Source organism: Brassica napus, chromosome C8 (genome assembly GCF_020379485.1).
Source record: "Brassica napus cultivar Da-Ae chromosome C8, Da-Ae, whole genome shotgun sequence".
NCBI classification, from domain to species: domain Eukaryota; kingdom Viridiplantae; phylum Streptophyta; class Magnoliopsida; order Brassicales; family Brassicaceae; genus Brassica; species Brassica napus.
Window position 1 is genome coordinate 28924613 of NC_063451.1, and position 17008 is coordinate 28941620.

The 17008-nt window shown below is 34.2% G+C and overlaps 3 protein-coding genes and 1 long non-coding RNA gene across 5 annotated transcripts; 1 reads left to right on the forward strand and 3 right to left on the reverse strand.

The window, feature by feature from the left end:
- Positions 1–340: 340 nt before the first annotated feature.
- BNAC08G17700D lies at positions 341–1913 on the reverse strand. Of its 2 annotated transcripts, none has more exons than XM_013827555.3 (4): positions 1566–1913; positions 1192–1374; positions 1045–1104; positions 341–846 (listed from the first exon to the last, which is right to left on the reverse strand). In XM_013827555.3, exons 1-4 carry the CDS (start codon positions 1710–1712, stop codon positions 556–558), a joined length of 681 nt encoding a protein of 226 aa, XP_013683009.1. In that variant the 5' UTR covers positions 1713–1913; the 3' UTR covers positions 341–555. The 2 variants fall into 2 exon arrangements, with proteins under 2 accessions (XP_013683009.1, XP_048622397.1); XM_048766440.1 differs by having other exon boundaries at positions 341–873; positions 1566–1849.
- Positions 1565–6722, reverse strand: LOC106359300 (eukaryotic peptide chain release factor GTP-binding subunit ERF3A). The gene is given in 19 exon segments (XM_048766439.1): positions 1565–2478; positions 2579–2651; positions 2866–2943; positions 2946–3035; positions 3164–3228; positions 3319–3454; positions 3548–3653; positions 3910–4060; positions 4146–4210; positions 4297–4451; positions 4531–4593; positions 4688–4759; positions 4846–4891; positions 4981–5095; positions 5303–5407; positions 5505–5558; positions 5675–5725; positions 5867–5908; positions 6414–6722. Coding segments are annotated over 19 exon segments (1530 nt in total). The 5' UTR covers positions 6418–6722; the 3' UTR covers positions 1565–2419.
- Positions 6723–8413: 1691 nt separating this feature from the next.
- Positions 8414–10894, forward strand: LOC106383756. The gene is made up of 9 exons (XM_013823817.1): positions 8414–8740; positions 8836–9103; positions 9296–9396; positions 9483–9609; positions 9757–9838; positions 9937–10048; positions 10136–10214; positions 10368–10489; positions 10574–10894. Exons 1-9 carry the CDS (start codon positions 8414–8416, stop codon positions 10892–10894), a joined length of 1539 nt encoding a protein of 512 aa, XP_013679271.1.
- Positions 10895–11509: 615 nt separating this feature from the next.
- On the reverse strand, positions 11510–13571 carry LOC106387652. The gene is made up of 4 exons (XR_001277734.3): positions 13346–13571; positions 12949–13221; positions 12805–12871; positions 11510–12517 (listed from the first exon to the last, which is right to left on the reverse strand). It is a non-coding gene; the product is annotated as an uncharacterized LOC106387652 (long non-coding RNA).
- Between the last annotated feature and the right edge of the window lie 3437 nt (positions 13572–17008).

The window sequence follows — 17008 nt, forward strand, 5'->3', positions numbered from 1 at the left end:
GGTAGTTCGGTGTATAAGTAATATGTTGGAATATTTTATATTTTTAATACCAAATATAATTAATATTTTTAGGTACAATATTTTGGATATTCTGGTACCCATTTGGTTCTCGAATTCGATTTTTCGGTTATAGAAATATTTTTCGGGTTTAGTTTACATCACAACATTGCAGATGACTCATATTATATTTCAGATATATGGTACCTATTTGGTTCTCTGGTTCGATTTTCAGTTATAAAAATACAGGAACTGCTCGGTTATTTTTGAATTTCGGTTCGCTTTCGGGTTCGTTTCCGGTTTGGTTTTCGGTTCTCGGTTTTTATGCCATGCGTGAAGGTAATACACTCCAAACGACATGGTTTTATTCGAATTAAACACAATCCAGTTTGTGTTAAACCAAACTGAAAGAGCCCATGAATTTTTCCTACCACAACCTTAGACCATCCGGGTTTAGTTTACATCACAACATTGCAGATGACTCATATTGTATCATTCACACATTCAAAGATTTTTACAAGGGAAAGCTTTTAGAGAAGAAGAAAAGAGTGATCATCATTATGAAGCAATGCGGCGACAACGACACCAGAAAGCTGTACCACCACTTCTTCCGCGAGCAACAGCTATTTCTTCATCGACGTAAAACCAAATGAAGAAAGGGTCTTTGTTACTCGGCTCTACCTCTGCGTCTTTCTTTCCCAAACCGATCTTTATAGGATCTAAAGGTCCAATCTTTATGCGTATCTGTTCGAAAATGAAGGCTAGGATACGGTTCTTCCATGAAAACTTTCCTTCAAAGGTCAAAGCTCCTAGTGGACCAAGATACACCCCGTTCTCTATTCTTTTCCCCTGATTCAAGATTAAAATAAAAAACAACTGTGTTGCTATTACTTCCAAAATGTAATATAATATATATATATGAGAAGCCTTATCTAAACTAAAAGAGTATATGTGCTATAAAGTAAATAGCTTTTGATCTCTACAGACACTGATTCAGTTACAAAGACTGTGATGGGGACTTAGGAGCATACAGAGGAGGAGGCTTACCGCAGCATCAAATCTCTGAACAGCGGTTAGAGGGAAATAACGACCTTTCTTCAGTTTCTTCTGTATGGTCGTATAGTATAAGAGTTCCATATCAGTGATATAATCAGACTAAAGCATTTTGAGATATGAATGACTATTATAATGGACCTCGGCAGTGAAGATGAGCATCCATGTTCGTCCAGGGGACTCGGATCCACCTAGTGTTTCGAGGAATGGTGATGGATCAACCTTAGCCTTTTCAATAGCAGAGAAAGCAGCTAAAATCTCCTCTGCTGCTACCTTCCGAGTTTTTGCAGCCGTTTTTAACACACTCACGCTCTCCGTTACTTCCTACAATCCCCATGTTCAAAATAAGTAAATAAACATTAAAAAACTCTTATCCAAAAGTGAAAAAAATCCAGTGCTTATCCAAACACTTGGTGACCATAGTAATACAAAACCCAAAACTCAACCACGATTAACTTCGACAAGCTTTGAACTTTGTTAACCAATAAAACAATGAAAAGGCACAAGGAGAGTACTTTGTTAGGGATTTGACTCTGTGCCGGTGGAACAATCTCGTTCCTACCGTCGACGGCTGATCTCACCAAAGGTAACCTCTGGCGACGACTAAAGACGACAGAAGAAGAAGATGGGGACAAAACCCATGAAGCTGGTGAGACCATCATCGTAAATCGTAACTAACAAACTTCCTGCTTTATCATTCTTCTTCTTTTACACATCGATTTTACAGACAGACCAAACCGGAAAAAGGAAAGAAAAACTAGAGCTGGTCTCTATTGTGATCCACCAGTTTTATTTGGCTAAGAAAAGCTTTCAGCTATAGATTATTTCTCTCGACCGTTATCTCGATATCGTACCACTGGTTTGGTATAAGTATAACCATAACGCCGAGCACTGCTTTATTCTTACCATTGGTTTGGTATAAGTTGGTAATCCTTATCCGGTTTAATTTGACTATGGATGCATTAGTTGTCAGTTAACCAGTGCAAACCCCAAAACTGCATCACTCAGGTTGCATAACATGCACTTGTGTAAGCAAGCATAAAGGAACAATTAGTGTTTCCTTGGCTGCTTAAAATTTTGAACTCCAAAAAGCTGAAAAACAGACTCAGCTAAGAGGGTAATAGTAGTAGTAGTAATTGTAAATTTAGCTTAACAGAAAGAAAAAAGTCACACTCATGTTCATCATAATACTCTTTCTAGCTTTTAAATTTCTAAAAAAAAAACAGTCTAAGGTTACACATCTGCAGCAGTAAATCTCAAAACCCCGATTGGAACTACGATTTTGGTTTAGGGAATTCAACTTGGTCGTTCCAAATAACTAAAAATCACGAAACTAGTCGGTCACCGTGTTTTCCTCACAAAATTTGAATCAAGCGCTTGAGGAAGCACCTGAGAGCGCAGTCACCTTCCCAACAGCTACTGTTTTCCCTGCAGTGAGTGAGTGACCCCAAGTAAAAAAATTTGTAAACTTAGATGGGTGATTATTATATTCTGCATTGCATTTGAGACAGTCTCGGAAATCTTTTACCTTCAGTTCGTAGAGTGAATCTTCCTAGCTGAGGGAAATCTGAGAATTTTTCAACACAGATTGAATTGGTAACCTGCAGAGATACATCAACGGATAGCAGAGAGTTAAGATTATAAAGACTTGATAATGATAATAACTTGCTGATTGTACCAAGTTCAAAATGAAGTAATATTTCAGCTTTTTCTTGGATTGGAATAGAAACTTAAATCTAAATTTTCTGGAATTAAAAACTAATGGCTAAGAATTAAAAAATTTATGGGGAAAAAGGCAATCAGAAGTAACCATACCTGTATACGGCAGACCACACCAGCACCGTTCTTCACAAACCGAACTCCTTTATTTTTCATGGGCTCCCTCGTCTCCATATATCGATTTGGCCTATCAATTCCATGATCTCATATTCCTCAACAACCGCATGAATGTGCAGAATAGCCTTGTAACCAGCTGTGAGAACAGCCTACAGGAGCAGCAAAATAATGAAAGACTCAAGGGGTTAATTTTACGAATATACAGGCAAGCGAGCAACACTATTCAGAAACGTATATGCTCAAAAGTTAAGACATTTCAGAAGAAACATGTGCTTACCTTTTCAGGCAGCCCAATGATTTGTAGTTGTGCAACAAACTCAGTAACAGCAGGTACAGGTTTTACTAACAAAGAAAAAACTCCACATTAGTATAACTAATAACAAAACGAGAATGCTAAAGATTCCAGATATCCACAAAAATTATCAAACTCACCCGTGCTGGATATAACAAAACCTGAAAGTATATCCTCATCTTCGATGCCAGTTATGCGGACTCTCAAATTCTCACCAGGTCCAGCATGCTTAACTTTATCTTCGTCGCAATATATAGCAACAACTTTCACGGGCTCCTACGTTATTGATACGTGAAAGTTATCAGGGAAACAGACAATGAGCTGGCAGTTAAAATATGAGATGTGAGGGAATACATTTGGGAAAAGTACCTTGTTTGGCATAATAATCAAGGAATCACCCTCCTTAATGCTGCCAGATTCTACTTTTCCCATAACAATAGTTCCCATGTCTTTAAATTTATCTATAATAGGCATCCTATACAATTCATAACATCAGTTTGGGTTAACACAGCATTAAAAGAATGGAAAAGAAACTATAGAAGACGTTTTTTTATTAAGCATGTTAAAACATATGCCAAAGTTAAGAGTAGTTGCATGTGGATGTGATTATCCATAAGCAGCATGAGTACGCGAGTCATGGATTTCAAGAATCCATGAACAAATATAAAATAACAAAGAACAAACTTGAATGAAAAAAATAATAATAAGACAAAGAGACAGTGAAGGTTCACCTGAATGGACCATTATCTCGTGGTGGAACTTCAATAGAATCAAGTACTTCGAAAAAGCTAGGGCCACTGTACCATGGACAAACGTTTCGATCCATCCTCTTATCCATATTAACCCCCATTATTAGACCGGATATAGGCAAGAAGATAACATCTGAACAACAAGAGAGCAAAAAGAACAAATTAAACATGCAATTAGAACATACCTAATCGGACACGTTAATAGTTCACACTGATACCTTTCTTGGTGTTGTAGCTAGAGGATTTAAGAAATGGTACCATTTTTTGTTCTATTTCATCGTACCTGCATAGAAGTTCATAAAGACGTGGACGATGGAAAGAGATTTGAATATCAACATTGGCAGGGATTAGAAAGTTTGATGTAAGTACCTCTCTTTCGACCAGTTCACAGTTGGATCGTCCATTTTGTTCACCACAACAACCAGCTTCGACACGCCCAGTGTTTTTGCGAGTTGGACATGTTCACGTGTCTGCCCACCCTTCTCAAATCCTGTTTCAAATTCACCTTTACGAGCCGAAATCACCTACAACGGAGAGATGAGAGCAGGAAATTAATAGGCTTCCTACATAGGACTTATGCTACAGTAAGGAACGCAGACTAACCAGCACGCCAATGTCCGCCTGAGATGCTCCACTAATCATATTGGGTACATAACTCTTGTGACCCTACAATTTCAAAAACGCACAAGAGATTAGAAGAAAATAATCGACATGAAAAACAAATGAACAAGAAGACTATCATTTTAAACTGATCCCTTACCGGAGCATCCAAAAGGGTAAACCTTGTGCTCTCAGTTTCAAAATGAGCCCTTCCAACTTCAACTGTTTTACCCTGTCAAATCAAGACACGTGAATTCTATCCTCTGGGACACAGAGTTTTACTAGACGAAGAAACATTAATCAAAACACGTAAGGTACCTTGGCCCTCTCTTCTTCATTTGTATCCATTATATATGCCATATACCTAACATACAGGTCAATAACAAGTTAATTAAAACAGAAAACTAGAACAGAAACATTGCTTATCAGTTTGAATTAATCAGAAACACTCACCAGCTTTCTCTACTTTCGTCTTTTGCTTCCTTCTCATCATACTTCTGGATTTGTCGGTCGTCCACCTGACCGCTGAGAAATAGAATCTGTCCTCCAATTGTAGATTTTCCTGCATCTATAATTGAAAGTAGCCCGTGTTAAGATTAACGCAAGAATCAGCCATTACGTACAAACTTAAAACACACACAAAGACTGATAGCTCAAGACCGGATTTCAAAAGCTGTGATGCATAAACATCCTGGTACTAATTTAGAAAATACACAAGATGTATCTATTATGAAAGTACACTGATGAAAATAAATCAACAAGCAGATAGACATACCAACATGCCCAATGAAGACCGCATTCAAGTGTCGCTTTTTGTTTGCTTCTGCCTCTTCTTCCGCTTCCTCTTTCGCAGCCTTCTCTTGGGCCGCCTTCTCTTTAGCTAAAATGATTAAAATATACAAGAAAGACAATTAGATCTTTAACCAGACAGCCGAAAACAGAAATATAAGACAGGAGTAGTGTGAGAAAATCTAAACCTTTAGCTGGGTTATGCACTGGAAGGAGTATTTCCTGATCATGATCCTCAGTAGCTGAAACAGACAAGGGTCCATAAAAAATTTCACCAACGTGGCATACTCCACATAAACTGAGCTAATTTTAGGAAAAAATAAAAGGGAAAGAGAGGGAACATGAAAGATATAGGAACCTTGTTTCTCAACAGGTACTGGCGCTGATTCTTGCACATTATCTTTCAGGTCTGCAAAGCAAAGATAAATACATACTATAAGAATCAGTATTCGATCTCATCACACCATAAACCTTGGACCCTCCCTCAACCACGACTTATTATTATTGAAATAAGAAAAAGATTTCGTGCTTGTTTATCTTCAGAAATTACCTGCCGAATCAAGCTGTAATGCACGGATCTCAGCCTCAAGATCTACATAGTTAATAAAAAGGATATAAAGGACAGAAAAAACTCATATTTCTTAAATATTACCAAGGCACATAACAATTGGAAACCCACAAATAACTATCATGAGGAACATATATTGCGCAAACAAAATAACGTGGCACACCCATTCAGGTTCAACATATAAGACAGACACTTTCACTCCAAGACAGACCAAGTATGTACAGAAACTAACCCTAAATGTCCGGGAAAACCACTACGAGAAAAATTACTGAGAATGAGAAGTTGGCTAATCCAAAAAAGCTTAAAGTTTAGCATAACAGGGCAAACAAGTTTCATGTGAGCTTTTACAACCATCTGCTACATCCGAATCTTCATGCTACACAAACTAGACTAGATAATTCTGATTTCAGATTGAATCAATCCGGAGGGCCAAATTCAAACAGACGATTATACTGAGCTACATAAGCCGTAAGTAAGCTCGCATAAAAGATGATAAATCGAAAAAGGAGAGAGCTCGAGAAAACCATACCCATGGCGGATGCTGGATTGAACTAAAGGAAGGAAGCTTTCTAGGTTTTATGGCGAAAGAGTACAAGCTTGTCGAAGGGGCTATTAGCGTTTTGGGTTTTCAGGAATAAAAAAAATCAGTCTCATTAGGTATTTATAAATTTTGATTCAGGTTCGTTAAGGGTTTGGATAACCCGTTTAATTATTTTTAAATTTTCAAAATTCATCTTTACTTTAAATTTCTTACAATCTAAAATTAAAATAATATATTTTATTATATAAAATTTGGTTCTTCAAAATTGTTAATTAACACGATTGTGACACATGTAGATTAATTTTTTAAGATTGCGACGTGTGTTAATATCTCTCATAACTAAATATATATATATATATATATATATATAAAGATAATAACAAAAACGAGTTTTGGGAAAAAGTCAATTATAGATATTATTTAATAGTAATTTTCTTTTTTTAAAACCCTACACAAAAGATAATTATTATTTAATAGTAATTTTTCTATTAAAAAAACTTCTAAATAAAGAGAATTGTAAAAGACAATATATAGTGACTATTAAAAAAATCCTACAAGTACAAGAAATTATTTAATAAAAATCATAAATAAAACTAATTATAAAATAAGTAATATTCCTTTATAAAAAGGCCTAAACAAAAGAAAATTGTAAAAGGACTCCTATTATTTTAATAGATAATTATATGTTAAAACAATTATAAACCAAAAATAACTATAAATATTTCACATCTTTATCTAGGTTTAAGCTTACTCATATTAATTTCATAAAACTCAACTGTATTTGCAAGAAAAATATTAATTGAGCTTTTTTAAAACATTTTTTATACTCAATCATTTTACTATCTATGATGTCATAATTTTTGAAAGTTGTTGTCGTACATGAGTATGTGTGAATACGATGAATATGTGTTTGTATCATATATTCAAATTTAATTAAAAAAAATTAGTAGCTCGGATTAAAATTGAACAGAAAGGAACAAAATTATAGGAATCATGAGGAATGATATTTCGTTATCATATTTACCGAGGAAAAAAATTGTTTTATATTTCTCTACAATAAAAAGAATGAAAATGAATGAAAATGAAAAACTATTCATTATGAATGATAAAATTTCTTAAAAATGTTAAGGAATGCATTGTTCCTCTTCATTCTTTGGTCACCATTCCTACCCTAAGATTTTGTGGTTGTTCCACAATTGTAGGCTTAATAGTTGTAGAGCGTGTGTGAACAATAAGATTTTGTGGTTGTTTATGGTATGTTTTGATGTGAACCAAAGAAATAGGAAAGACTAAGATTTTTGATTGTTTTTTTATGCTTGAATTTGGGATCCAATTTAAAATATTCAATATACGTCTCTTTGAAATCGATAATAAGCCTTTGTGATTGTTACCAAAATTGTAGATGTACTTGAGTTTGACCTCCAAATTTGTACACAAATGAATTTAAAGCATAATATTTTTGTGAGGTGACTTTAAACAGTAAAGCAATGAATCGTACAAATATATTAGCATATAATAAGTTACTCACTTTGACATATCTAAACTATACTAAAAGACAAATATTAAGCTTTCTGAGATGGTCCACGTCGGATTGGAAATTCATCCAGTAAAAAAGCAGCGTTCGGCCATGTCAGCAACGAGTTGGTTCAAGTTGGGCTTCAGGTGTATTTTGCGACCCGCTTAGTTTGGGCTTCTGTTTATTCCGGCCCATATGTGTTGTGTTCGTGTTTCGGAGAAGCAAAGACGGTGTAACCTAAGTTCCTTCTTCTCCTACCTTTCGACTTCCACCTCTTCCTTTCCCCTTCTCTGCAAATCCGTTTAGCCGATTAACTTCATCACTAATTACTCTAATCAAGACTTTGTTTCAACTCATTCAATGGCTTCTTTTCACCTTCCTTTCAATTTTTCTATTTATAGATCTCTTTTCTTATCTTATGTCTCCATCGAAATCATTCTCTCAGAAAAAAAAAACTCAGACATTCATCCCGATGGAACCCACCGGCGACTCCCCCGACTCCAGTGACCGCAAGACCGGCAAGAAGATCGCCGCCTCCTCTGCTACTGTGAAACCAAATGGGAAGTCCATTGTTTCCTCGGCGATTGTGAAGACTGATGTTTCATCTACCATTCCGGTGAAACCAAACGTTGCTACCGCTCTCTCCTCCGCGCATGTAGACCAAGTCATGTTCTTCCGAGATGTTTCATTCAGCCCACGTGAAGCGGAGTTGAGGTTTTTTCTGATTCACTTCTGGGAGGCTCGAAATCCACTCACGAAAACCCTCATTGGAGAAGAGATGCTCCTTATCGATGAAGAGGTATGTCTCAAATTTTTTTTATTTTTTTCTATAGGTTTAGTATTGCTCGATTGAGATGGTATCTATATTAATCGATGCTTTGATATTATCTACAGGGGACTGTTATTCAAGTTTTTGTTCCAGCCGGACGGGTCGGGACCTTTGATCTAACAGATGGAGTCGTGTATAAGCTGAGCAACTTCTTCGGGTCCAGAAGGAAAGTTCAATATCGGGTTGCTGATCATATCGCCACCGTCTCATTCACCTGGAATTATGTTTTATCGGTTCTTGAGAACCCTCCGGTCCCAATTCCAGAGGATAGGTTCAGGTTCCACGGCTATGAGGAGTTTAAGGCCAACTGTGACTCTAAGGGTGACCTTTATGGTAAGTCTGTTGGATTACTGATGATTTTTGCTTAAAACTTTAGATATATTTCATCACCTCAAATGAGTATTAGTCCGTTGAGTTTTGTTAGTTAATTAGAGTAATTGAAATATTTGAACAACTGATGAGCAATTTATAGTTACGTTTGATTTAGAAGTTTGATGTATGCGGATTTCTTTGATTTTATTACAGATTATGTTGGCCATATGAAGCTGGTGAATGGGCAGACTATCTCTGACCATATTGTTCTTGACGAGGTTGATATCTCAGAGAAGCGGCATCTATGTGTTCATGTTCAGACACATGAGTAAGTTTGTCCATTTGTTAGATTTTTTCATTGTGAGTTGTCCTTAATACATGATTGTTTCATTTTATGTAGTGGACCAGTGCTGAAGCTCTCTACATATGGGACAAGGCTGCATCCGACTTCTGCCAGAAATTCAAATCTTATGGAGGCACCCCAAGCGTTCTGTTAGTCACCACTGTGAACCCCAAACACATTGGAGGTTAGAATATCACTTATAAAACATCATGCTCATATCCAGAACTTAGCTGTCGTATCACAAATTCAATTGTATTAGGTCTTTCTATTTTTATTAGATGAGACAGAGAATATGTTACGGATAGTCATCTTCATTCATACTTTTTAACAGGAACACTTGCTCTCACTACAATGTCATCATCTCGAGTGTTCATGGATGCTGATGCCCAGCCTAGCAAAGATTATCTTGAATGGTATTCATTTGAGAACTCGGTTATTTTCATGCAACTTTTGCTTTGTCATTTTACGCGATTTCATTTCTAACATAATTTTGGCTTACATTTTTCCTCAGGTTGAGCTCTAACTCTGACAATGCTAATAGGGTTGCTGCTGAGGTCTTCACTAAGCCTGAGACAGTGACTCTAGGGGAGATATCCTCTTACATCAAGCGGGAAGATTCTAAGGTATATGAGAGTTGTTCTGTTTTTTTTTTTTACATTCATTTCCATGCTCCTGATTATTGATGAAAATTGTTTTTTTATACCATGAAGGTTGCTTGGTTTGAATGCACAGCAACTATCGATGATGTAGTCCAGGGTTCTGCCTGGTATTACATTTCTTGCGATGGATGTAATAGTAAGGCAGTAAAAGGGCATACCTCTCTGATTTGTAACAACAAGAAGTGTGGGAAAGGGGAAGTTACAGGCGTTGCTTAGTAAGTGTTGTATACATATTTTCTTTTTCTTTTTGTCAGTACTAATAGTTAATCTTCTTTCATTGCAGGTACCTCACAAAGATCTTTGTTTATGATGAGAGTGAGCAAGCAGTTTTTTGTTGTACTTGGTGATGCTGGCAAAGAGCTGACCGGGAAGCATGCGTCAGAATTAGTTGCCAGTTACTTTGAGGTAATTTCATACCTGACTATTCATAGCGTGATATTATTTGAACTAATACCTATTTGATTTTGATTTTATTTTTTTTAACGTTAGCCCAATGCTGGTGTGGATGCTGACCATTGCGTGCCGGTGCTGCAAGCTCTACTTGATGCAATAGGGCAGAAGCGCATATTCATTGTGAAGGTTTCCGACCATAACATGACATACAAGACTCAAACCCTGACTGTCACCAAGATACTCCCGCCAGAAGCTCCACAGCCCATAGAACACTTGGAAGAAAAGGCTAATCCTTCAAGAGGCTTCGAAGATGCTGCGGGTAATATGGTTAGAAAAGCATCTGAGCGTCTTGAGTCAGGAGAGCCAAGCGCCCTAAGAGTGGCTAAATCAGCTTCAGACTACTCTCTTACACAGTGATTGTTATTGCTGCGTTTTAATTTATGTTTTTACGTTTACCTAAAGACTATGCTTTCTTTCGTTTCAAATATCAGACTTTGTTTCATTAGAGACTACATCACTCACTTCATGCATGCTGAGTGGTTGTATTCTTTATTTCCTGTTTGAATGAAGACTTTGTTTTTCCTTTATTTAAAACTTTGCTTTTGTTAGATATTTGCATTCAGTTTGATAATGACTTTAGTTGTTGGCATCATTGGAATTCATAATAATTACGAGCTTTGTAAAAAACTTATAGGCTATCCCTTTCTTATTAATGGATAAGCAATTTGAAAAAGCAACCTTTGAAATGTAAATTATTTACAAGCATGTCATGCTGAGGTGGCAGCACCACATTCACTCTTAGCCTATATATTAAACTACCCATTCTTCACTAAAGTATTTACATCAAATGCCATTACCATCCAAAATTGGCGTTGGTCCTTCTCTATCAACATTGCCTTATATTAAAATTAAAATTTACATAGAGGAGTACTCTCCTTTCATACGATGAAGTTAGACATATAACTTCCATGAACCAATCACAGCCATATGTAGTACTCCGCATTCGCCTGCAATATGTAGCATGACAGACATATATGAGACTATATCACATATGCATTCTAAACAATCAAATAGACATAAATACTTAAAAAGAATATGACTTAACAATGGTTTTTTGTCAAATTTGACCGAACTGAATACACTGTTCTTTCACCCAACTTAACATAGTTTTCATGTATTCATCATGATGTTTAACTACGAGAATAACACTACAACGACATTATTTATAACTGCATGAACTCGATGAGAAGCACAAGATGTATATACTCTATTTGAACCACAAACCGAATTGGTCGAATTTCAACCATGTTCTTTGAATTTGCAGTACAATTGTATGCCGGTTCATGCAATTAAGATCATAATGTATCTAGCCTAATAACTTACCTAAGTACGTCCATTAAATATGTCGTCGATGTGGCCATTTTCATTTTAGGTTAGTGTATATATATAGTTTTGACTAAATTAGTTATTTAGAACCCACAATATCCCTTTTATATGGTAAATATTTATGGTGATTCCGTAAGTTACTACTACATTTACAAAGAATATTGTATCAATGACTTATCTATGGCAAACAGAAAATATATAATTCTTAGATTTAAGAGTGATTGGAGCTAAATCTATTCCATTAAATGCCTTACATTACGCATATATTCTCCTTAATTCTAAGTTTTCCTCATATATAAGCCAAAGAGGATATGAGTCATTTCTTCATTCACTAAACCAGAGCAAAAAACTAAAAAAATCAACATGGCTACAATGAACCATATCTCTGATTTGAGGCCTTTCAAGTCAATGTGACAGGTTAAGGTTAAAATCATCCGGCTGTGGACGCAGTATTCAGCTGCGGGTAGTGAGACTATTGAGATGGTCTTCGTGGATTCTAGAGTAAGTTTATATGAGTATTTATATTGCTTAAAAACTTTTGTTATAGTCTCATATAGTTTTTAAGGTTGCTCACTATTTTGTGTTCCTCTTTAATAGGGTGATAACATTCATGGAACCGTGAAGAAGGATGAAGTTGGACAGTTCGTCCATGTGCTGCATCAGGGACAAACAAAATTCCTCATCAATTTTACGGTGATCCATTCAGGTGGTTCTTATCGCTCTGTTTTGTTTAAGAGTATCCTCTATTTTTTTTTCTTCTATATGTGTTTCACAAGGTTTTTTTCTATACGTTTTAAGAGACTGTTCTACAAAATAAAATATTTTTGTTTTATTCAGTACCCATACAAATATACTACTACTTACTAAGTGTGGACACTAACCAGTCCCCAATTATTCAAATGATATCAATCAATCTCAGTAAATAGCAGGAGGAAACTTACCATGTTATCTGAGTGGCATCTCTCTTATGCAATCTAGATCAAATACTGCAGGGACAACAATTGAGTCCTGAAAACAAATATAAAATGATATTACAATCTGTCACAAATATCATTTAGATTTTTCATCTCCTAAGTAGCCGTTACCTGAAGAAGCATCCGATCATGTATAAGGGGAACTCAAACTCTGTGAACTTAGTATTGGGTGAATTTATAATTTTCTCAACATATTTGCTCTTATTTAAACTCAGTTGAGTTCCCAAAGGATTGCAAAAAAAAAAAACCCAGAGATTAGAACTGTCTTGTGTTTTAATAATTCGGAATTCTTAAAATAAGAATGGAGAAATAGATACTTTACCATTCACATGTCTAGAATGATTACTTTTCGATTGTATGTCTTGAAAAAATCTCAGGTGATGGCTGAACTACCATTAGAGATGAGAGATATATAAACAAATGGAAGTAATAAAATCAAGCTATATTAGCAATCAAAGCCCTAATTGTTTCATATGTATGATTAGAAACCAAAATATAAGAGTCAAACCTTTAGAAGAGTAGATCGATCGGCTTTGAGAAAAGAATGAATTGTTTTGATAAACAGAAAAGGACTTTTTTTGTCTTGATTTCGTCAAGGTTTCGTCGGACATTGGATTGGTGACTCTGAAGAAGAAGTGATAACTAAAAGACACAGAGAAATAAAGAAAATAAATGCATCTAATTTTTGTCAACATGTTTCGTGGTGGAGAGACCCTTTTCCGGGAATAGTTTATGTATTAATTGGCTTTAATTTATCGATCTTTATTGGACCATATTGTATATGTTTTGGGTTATTGCCCAAAGATATAAATCTTTGTTTTCTCAAAATTTTGTGTCCATATTTTGATATAATTCATCTTTTGTTTTAATAATAAAAACACAAATCAGGAAAGTCACGTAACACAAAGTAGCCAAACATGTATTTTGTAAAAATTATAAATTTATATTATATTTAATTATAATTCAGTTTGTTTTCAATATATTTTACAATAAATGCACCATGCAAAATACGTAATACTACTTTGATTAATCAATTTTAACATATTATACAACATATTAAGCATGTTTTATCCATTAATTTTATGCAAAATATATAGAATTTGTTAAATACATAACAATTTTCAAATCGAATTATCATCCCGCGCCTTGTCCTAATTTTGTATTATAACTGATGTAAACTGAAATATATGAACCATCATAATATGCTATGAATTATGATTGGTCTGTAAGATATTAGAGACAAAATGCATGTATACTTATTTTGAGATTGTACATATTAGTTTGCATAATTTTTTTTTTATGATCAAGACTAGTTTGTATAATTATATTGTATTTTATTCAATCATAACTTTTTACCTCCGCTTTTTGCTTCAAATCGACCAACAAAAAAATCTTAGTATCATCTCCATCTTAATATCATCTCCAAGTATAAGAAGGAAACATAATATTTATAAATCGTAATGTATTCAAAGTAACAAAAGAAGGAAACATAATATTTGTCAGTGATTGAAGGCGTAAATTTAGCACCGAATAATTATATACATGGATTTTCAATGATTATAGTAATACCCACTAATGCTTCACTTCAGTGTTTTTTTTTCACAAACTTCAGTGTATTTTTTATTTAGAAATTGACCGAAATGACACTCAAAAATGGAAAGAAATTTTTTTTTTTATGAAACACTGTTTTTATGACCAAAATAATACCCAAATGTGAAAATGATCGAACTAACACCGATTTTTTTTTTTGAAAATGACTAAACTGACACCCAAAGATGAAAAAAAAATATTTTGCTTTTGTTTTTTTTTTTTATGAAACACTGTTTTTATGACCAAAATAACACCCAAATATGAAAATAATCTAATAACACCAATTTTTTTTTGAAAATGATAAAAGTGACATCCAAAGATGGAAAAAAAAATTCTTTGGTTTTTGATCTTTTTTTTTATTTTTTTCTGAAACATTGTTTTTATGACCAAAATGACACCCAAACATGAAAATGACCTAACTAGCACCATTTTTTTTAAATGAACAAAATGACACTCAAAGATGGAAAAGTAAAAAAATATATATATTTTTTTTATGAAACACTGTTTTTTTATGAGTGAAGACACACTTTGCAAACTTTATTACACAAATATTACACATAATCAACATCATTACTATATAAACAAATTTTAATTTGTCAAACTTGGTCCGGGAGCATTAACTCTCCTACCAAAATCTTCTTAATACACATGATTACATCATTTATACGAAATCATTACACAATTCCATATTTATATCAATCTTCGTGTGAATAGGAAAGTTAATATTCTTCACAAATGTTGCTTTTTGAAATAAAGTAATCGATTTCTTTGCTTAACCTATCTCCTTCTTGCCGAAGCCAACATACGCTCTCTACCATCTTCTCACGACCATCCTCCAGAGACTCTGTAAGTTAAGTACGATCATTACTAACTCAACATATTATAAAGCACATACGCATACTGATATACCCGATCTATAGTGAATTGGTTGTAGAATCGCTGCACAAGTCAGGAATGGATAACACACCTTCCGAAGAAGTCATAGCACTTGCAGGTAAACAAGTCATCTACTCTTCCTTCTCTGCAATGTCCAATCGAAATGAAACCATGGTTAGATTTCTGTCAATAAATATGTGAATAGTTAATCTAAAAAAAATAAATGTGAATAAAACTAAGAATGATAATTAAAATATTGTTTCTTTCTACATCGCAATATGAATAATGAATATGCTATGTTGCTTTTGAAAACTGTAAATAGTAAACAACAAAATAACTTTATTATTCGTTACTTTTAAGCTAGACTCTACACCTAAGTTTTATAATTGTTTGAATCATTTTGTGGTGTTATTATCTTGGTTGCAAAACGTTAAACAAAGCCTTTATTTACCAAATATTGGCTGGACAATATAAAGATGAAGTATAGACTAAATATAAAAAAAATAATCAGGAATAGTTGCAAAAAACCAACTCCGGTTTACATATGTTTTTATTTTATTACAATATATGTTTATCGAAATAAACATCATGACCTTCAATTCGTACAGCAATCCAAAAATTTTCAATTAAAAGTAAAATACTAAATTTCTAAACTAAACATTTAAATATGAGGGCATATCAAAAAAATAAAACAGGTATGCATTATCAATTATACATTGTAATTTACATATACTTATACTACTATATATACATGAAATGGTCTCTCTATTAGATTTCAACCGGTTTTGGTCGGTAAAAATAAACAAATAATTTTAGTAAGATTATGCGAAATTTAGATATATTGTGCGTACAATGAAATAAAAAATAAACTACAGTATCTGATTCCAAATTACCCAAATTAATATAATAATATATTGTAAAGTCTCAAGCATATGTATAATTTTTTTAAAAAAATTAAATTTTAATATTGAATTAATAATTTATTTTTCCTTTGTTGATATGTAAAGATATTTGTTGTTAAATTTCATTTTAAACTTTTAATATCTCTTAAGAAATGCAGTTACAATGTGATTATTAAAAAAAATAATTATATAGCAGAAGTTCTTTCCCATATGATGAATAGAGCTATGGAGGATCGATCTATATTAGGAGTGAAAGTAGCCCTACAAGCACCACCGGTTAATCATCTATTATTTGCGGATGATTCTTTATTTTTCTCACTGGCTAATCCAAGGGCAACAACTAAGCTTAAGAAAATTTTATCGGAATATGAGGCTGCTTCAGGGCAATCAGTTAACCTCAGTAAGTCTTCTATCACGTTTGGCAGTAAAGTATCAGAGATAGTTAAATCTCGCATGAGGAATATTTTGGGGATACATAACGCTGGTGGAATTGGAAAGTATTTAGGAATGCCAGAACAATTTGGAAGAAGTAAAAGTGATATGTTTGCCTACATAGTGGATAGAGTTAAGTCAGTAACTCAAGGGTGGAGTAAAAAATACTTTTCTCATGGTGGCAAGGAAGTGTTACTTAAATCAATAGTGTTAGCCATGCCAATCTTCTCGATGAATGTATTCAGATTACCAAAGGAGGTGTGTGAAGAGATCAATGGTGTGCTTGCGAAATTTTGGTGGGGCAATACAGATAAGAAGGGTATGCATTGGTATGCATGGAAACGGGTTAGTGTACCTAAACGAGAAGGAGG

Excerpts from the sequence above, each read along its gene's own strand:
- BNAC08G17700D (XM_048766440.1), bottom strand. The coding sequence starts at position 1,712 with ATGATGGTCTCACCAGCTTCATGGGTTTTGTCCCCATCTTCTTCTTCT. Across the intron at positions 1,375-1,565 it reads AGAGTCAAATCCCTAACAAA|GAAGTAACGGAGAGCGTGAG; the intron begins GTACTCTCCTTG and ends TGGGGATTGTAG. Across the intron at positions 1,105-1,191 it reads TGCTCATCTTCACTGCCGAG|AAGAAACTGAAGAAAGGTCG; the intron begins GTCCATTATAAT and ends ACGACCATACAG.
- LOC106383756 (XM_013823817.1), top strand. The coding sequence starts at position 8,414 with ATGGAACCCACCGGCGACTCCCCCGACTCCAGTGACCGCAAGACCGGC. Across the intron at positions 9,397-9,482 it reads AGCGGCATCTATGTGTTCAT|TGGACCAGTGCTGAAGCTCT; the intron begins GTTCAGACACAT and ends CATTTTATGTAG. Across the intron at positions 10,049-10,135 it reads TCAAGCGGGAAGATTCTAAG|GTTGCTTGGTTTGAATGCAC; the intron begins GTATATGAGAGT and ends TATACCATGAAG.